The sequence below is a fragment of the Garra rufa genome, chromosome 19 (assembly GCF_049309525.1).
Source record: "Garra rufa chromosome 19, GarRuf1.0, whole genome shotgun sequence".
NCBI lineage: Eukaryota > Metazoa > Chordata > Actinopteri > Cypriniformes > Cyprinidae > Garra > Garra rufa.
Window position 1 is genome coordinate 23,737,217 of NC_133379.1, and position 6,000 is coordinate 23,743,216.

Below are 6,000 nucleotides of genomic sequence, written 5' to 3' on the forward strand. Positions count from 1 at the left end.
TATGGGTTATCTCTAGCTGTTGAGCGTACATCAGTTGTACACTCGTTTTTGCGGTGCATTGTGGGATTGAATGAGTGCGCTCGGGAACGTCCACTATGGTTTCAGACACCACTTAAAAATGGCTGTCCCCTCAAATAGTGCACTAATAGCTCAAATAGTGCACTATTTGAGGGTATAGGGGGCGATTTTGGATACAGCCAAGGTCTTTAACAACCCCATATTGTTATACTTAATTGAGGTGATCTCTTTCCTTACCCAGAATCCCCTAACTCCCCACACGGGGTGTCTCAGGAGCCACAGAAAGCATTTGTCATCATTGGTGGAGCTGTTGTTTGTGGCACAGTGCTGTTGGCCGCCATTACTCTCCTGGTAGTGTTTTTCTATCGCCGGAGAAGCATGTTTAAAGGAGATTACAGTACCAAGAAGCAAATCCTTGGAAATGGTTACAGCAAGGCTGGCAGCGTGCCTTCACACCCCTCAATACCTCACAGTATGACCTTCTCCGAAGACTCAGATGAAGAGAAGAAGCTGGGACTTTACAGAGGCTCCAGTATCTTAGGAAGAAGCGTTCAGGAGTTCCACAACTGCCACGACGGCAGGATACAGGCCTACCACACGGGACTGATCGAAGACCATGAGAGGTGCGGACACAGCGAGCAGACTTACATTTATGATTATGGATCTGAGGTGGAGGTCTCAGTGGACATGATTCCTCAGATGGACGGCTCTGTCATCTCTAAAGAAGAGTGGTATGTGTAGAACTGAAGACTTTGAGCTTCTTGCCATGGTCGTTTTCTGCTATTTTCTTGTTTCTTGCCATCTCCCTTTCGTTTGAAGCAGGCTTTGGGATCCAAACTGACAATGGATTTGAATCACCTAGAGGACGTTATTGACATTAACATCTAAACTGATGATGGATGTTTTGAGATTGATCAATGACTGACCATGGTGTTGACTTCTCTGTTTCAAAACCTATTGAGCTATTTACAGCAGCCATTGTAATTATGCATAATTATTTGTATAATAATGCTGCCTCTTGGAATGCCAAAATTCTAAATCAGCATTACTATAAAAGACTGTCCCATAATAATCTGCGGCGCCTAAGATCAGATAATCTAAGTGTCATTTATAAGTTGTCTTATGCAATTCTAAGTTACATTTCCTATAAATAGAGATATACATATTTAAATGTGATTCATTATTTTACTGAATATCAGTGAATGTTTGTGTATATGTGACCCTGGACCACAAAACCAGTCTTAAGTCGCTGGGGTATATTTGTTGCAATAGCCAAAAATAAATTGCATGGGTCAAAATTTTTGATTTTTCTTTTATGCCAAAAATCATTAAGAAATTAAGTAAAGTTCATGTTCCATGAAGATTTTTTGTAAAATTCCTACTGTAAACATATCAAAATGTAATTTTTGATTTGTAATATGCATTGTTAAGAACCTAATTTGGACAACTTTAAAGGTGATTTTCTCAGTCTTTTTGATTTTTTTGCATCCTCAGATTTCTGATTTCAAATAGATGTATCTCAGTCAAATATTGTCCTAATAAACCATACATCAATAGAAAGTCTCAGTTATGTCAAATTTAACCTTATGACTGGTTTTGTGGTCCAGGGTCACATATAGAGTATTGTGCTATGAGCTTAGCAACAGGCTACCTATGTTTCTACATATATTGGCTTCCCAAACTGGTCACTTTCAATGTTGTTTAGGATGTTGAATCACACGGTTGTGTTGCCGTGCTGTTAGCTTAGCAACATGCTAACTTTAAACTGTACTGGAATTGCGTTCTTTCGTATAGAGCATTTTTTTATGTGACACACTGAATTTCTACATATGTTGGCATCCCAAACTGGTCACTTATAATGTTGTTTAGGATGTTGAATCACAAGGGTTTGTAACAATGTTGTTAGCTTAGCAACATGCTAACTTTAAACAGCGTAGAAATTGGTTGTGAACTGAGTTTTCCTGTGCAGAGTACTTTTTATGTGACACTGAGGGTGCTTTCACATCTGTGGTTCGGTTCATTTGGTCCGGACCAAGGGCAACAAATGATACATTGTAGCATTTTTCTGCCGTTTTAGGTCCTTTTCACACCACACTGATTGCTCTGGTCCGAACCAGTTGAAACTAACCAAAATGCAGTCATGTGACAACATCCACATCACTCGTTGGCCAGATCGTGTCATTGAACCACTGATCTATAATAGAGAATTATATAGATCAGTGTATTGAACGTATTTTGTAAACTGTTAGGCACGTTTTTTTCCATCCGCGAACGCGCCGCATCGAGATAAAAACATCTCAAGTTTTCAAAATGCTGCAAGCGCACCGTAGGTCATGTGACATGAACCAACCAATCAGCTTCATCCTTTCCCGTAATAACATTGAAAGCACTGGCAAGTTGGAGAAACAGCTTATCATAGCTATACAGGAATAAACATTTTTGAATAAATATAATAGCAGAGCTACTGCAAGCGATTTTTAATGCTGAAAATCCATTTATCCTTTGCTGAAACTTTCGCGTATTTATGGAGAGCGCAGGTCATTGTTGCTTAGCAACGGCAGACGCCACTGGAGCTCAAGCCATTTGGAAAGAGAGAAAGCGGCGCGTCTAGCGTTTTCCACGCGTTTTTAGGCACGACATGTGAACGGCCCCTTAAACAATGAGAAAGATTGTGATGTTCTTGTGAGTTTTCGAAAGTTGGGACCTATATGATCATCAGACCAAATTTATGAGGCTCCGCTCCTACTCACAACTCCAAGTTTGTCCGCGAGCTGTCATGGGGCTATGTTGCTAAAGCGCTAACTGTCAACAAATACTTGTCCTCATCCCATAATGAACAGCGCAGCAGACTACGGCAGCTGGATTAGTCCAAAAAGGCCGTACTTTTTGCGGTTGGGTCTGTTCTAGTTCGGTTCATGTTCTCACCACAAACGAACCGCTCCAGTGTTCGTTTGAAAGCGTACCGAGACCACCTCTTCAAGCAGGTCTCGGTACGCTTTTTTGGTCCGCTTTTGGTGCGCACTCGAGTGCGATTGCTACATTCACACCTGCCCAAACGAACCGCACCAGGAGGGAAAACGAACTCTAGTGCGATTCAACCGAACTAAATGAGACAGGTGTGAAAGCACCCTGAATTTCTACCTATGTTGGCATCCCAAATTGGTTACCTTTAGTGTTGTTTAGGAGACTGCCTCACAAGGTTTTCTAACAGCTTAGCAACATGCTAACTTCAAACATTGTTGAAAACAGTTGTGAATTGCGTTATCCTGTGCACAGCATTTTTAATGTGACACACTGAATTTCTACCTATGTTGGCATCCCAGATTGGTCATTCTTAATGTTGTTTGTGATGTTGAATCACAAGGTTTTGTAGCAGTGCTGTTAGCTTAGCATGTTGACCTCAAACTATTAACACTGATTGTGATTTGCGCTCTTTAGTACTGACCACTAGAGTTTTGGCGTATGTTGGCATCGCAAATTGGTCACTTTTAGTGTTGTTTAGGATGTTAAATCGCAAAGTTTTGTAAAAGTGTTGTAAGCTTAGCAATATGCTAACTTCAAACTGTACTGGAATCAGTTGTGAATGTGTTCTTTGGTGCAGAGTGCTTATTATGTGGCACACTGTGACCAAATAGGTCACTTTTGAGGGTTGTTTAGGATGTTGAATCACAAGGATTCGTAACAGTGCTGTTAGCTTAGCAACATTATAACTTCATACTACTGAAATCGATTGTGATTTGAATTCTCTAGTACAGACCACTGTTTACGTTTCGGCCTACGTTGGCATCGCAAAAAACAAACACTTTCAGTGTCGTTTAGGATGCCGCCTCAAGCTTTCCTAGCTTTTTGGACTGTTATGTTTGGACTGTTTTATGTGACACTGATGATTCCAAACTGCTCACTTTTAATGTTGTTTATGATGTTGAGCCACAAGGTTTTGTAACAGTGCTGTTAGCTTAGCAACATGCAAACTTCAAACTGTTTTGAAATCAGTTGTGTGTTGTTTTCTGTGTGGATTGTTTATAGAGTATTGTGCTGTTTCCTAAGCAACATGCTTACTTCAAACTATTGAAACCCAATGTGATTTACATTCCTTAGTACAGAGCACAATTTTGAGTTTCTGTGATGGCGTCCAAATCAGTTATTTTCCATCACGTTTAGGATGCTGACTCAGTAGGTTTTGTAACAGAGTTAACATCTCAAACATAAACTAGGCATTTGCCTGGAAGTGAATACATGTCTTGACAGTGCCGATGTACTGAGAAAGAATTTTGGCCTCAGGCTAGTGTTTACTTAGAAGCAATTGAAACTTCACTGTACCCTATCAGTTGTGCAAGTCTTACACTGTATTGGTTGTATGGTTTTCCGCATGATTCATGAAAACATCGCCTTGTTTTGTCAGATATTGTGTTTTTTGTTTATTAAAAACAGATAGTGAATTCCTGCACTGCAGTAGTCAAATACCACTTGTTAAAAATATCGAAATGTATAGATATAACAATCACACAAATAAACTGGCTAGTGGCTATAGCTTTCAAGAGTCAGTGGTTCACTGCATGTCTCAGTGGCTGCAATCTGAAAAGATATTTAAGATGTTATAAAAATATGTGTACTGTAATAGTGCTTTGAAATGCTAAATTATTTCAGTTTTATGACACTGAGGAACAAACTGGTTGAATGTTACATTGGTCTTTTGCAGGTAATGTACTGTACTTTCATATGATGTGCTGTAAAATTTCTAATACATTGTGTTTTGTGCTAATTGGAGTGTTTTTTCATTTGTAAATTTCTAATAGAAAGCAGCGAAGCAGTCATTTTCACAATAATGATTGTGGTTCTGTATAGTCTGTAAAACACAATTTTGCTAACCTTGCTTAATTTATTCACGAAACTCTTAATGTGTTTTTGTCTCCTATATATTATACTGCCAAGAACAACATTATCAGATATACAGTGTTTGTTTTTGCTGCTCTCCTGTATTTATTGTGAAAGCACAAGTGTTAGTAAGTCTGCTGAAATAACTACAAAATGTATAAATCAAGTCAGTTAAGATAAAATGTACATCATAAAGTCTTCTGTCTGAAAAATGTATTGCTTCTGATACATCAGAATCAATAAATGAATAAGCACAATTTTCCAAGCAGAGCAATTTAAGTGGTATATTTGGGGTCATCCGATCAGGACATTGTTTGTGGTAACAGTCACTTATGTGAGGTTGGGTGTTGTCTATTTTGAGTGGACATATTATGCCATTAACATCTTTTTTTTACAGCCATTAGAGCACCACACAACAAATCCCCTTTTTCACTAGTTGGCATTTACATCATTGTTGTTTTATGTACACAGTGACCTCTGGGAAAGCTCCCATGAATCCCTTCCATGGAAGCCCCATTTGTTGGTATGAGTTTGCACAAAGGAAGGGCATGTAAGCCGGATGTGTGAGTTTTTTTCTCATCAACACAAAACAATAGGACTGGGACTGCACAATAGAGCTATTCTCGTTAATGTTTGAGCAGAAACATGTTTCAGAGGCATGTCAGGTTTGAATACTTAAGTACAACGGAGTATTACAAAGTTAATGATTTAATGTGTTATGAAGTGTATATTGTGGAGCTAGCACGGATGTATTTTTCCTGCAGAGAAACCCCAGCCACTGAGTGCTGCAGAGAGGGTGATGGGTGTCCTTGGATGGGTGATTGCACTGGGCATCATCTTCAGTATAGCTGGCACAATATATTTGGTCAAAAAACAACAGCGGCAGAAACATGCAGGGTCAGACAATGATTCGTAAGTATTCAACCCATTAAAATGCTACATGTGTAAGAATGCATGTATGAAATTCTGAGATTTCGTTATTGAGGCCTAAATATTGACTAAAGTGTCTACAAAGTATATTTTTCCACCTCGGGTATTAATCTAGATAAAGTTTACAAAACATATTTAATATTTGTTTAATATTATCAAATCACATTTAATAATATA

General features: G+C 38.9%; 1 protein-coding gene across 2 annotated transcripts in view; it reads left to right on the forward strand.

Annotated features, from left to right (window-relative positions):
- The window catches only part of nectin1a (nectin cell adhesion molecule 1a), a 40,815-nt gene that overhangs the window by 31,053 nt on the left and 3,762 nt on the right, over positions 1–6,000 (forward strand). Inside the window, exon 6 of one of the 2 annotated variants that reach the window (XM_073824728.1) lies at positions 5,658–5,805. In XM_073824728.1, coding sequence (XP_073680829.1) covers positions 5,658–5,805 — 148 coding nt within the window. Of the gene's footprint in view, positions 1–259; positions 4,549–5,657; positions 5,806–6,000 lie in introns of those variants that run through there. The other variant, XM_073824727.1, reaches the window with a different exon arrangement.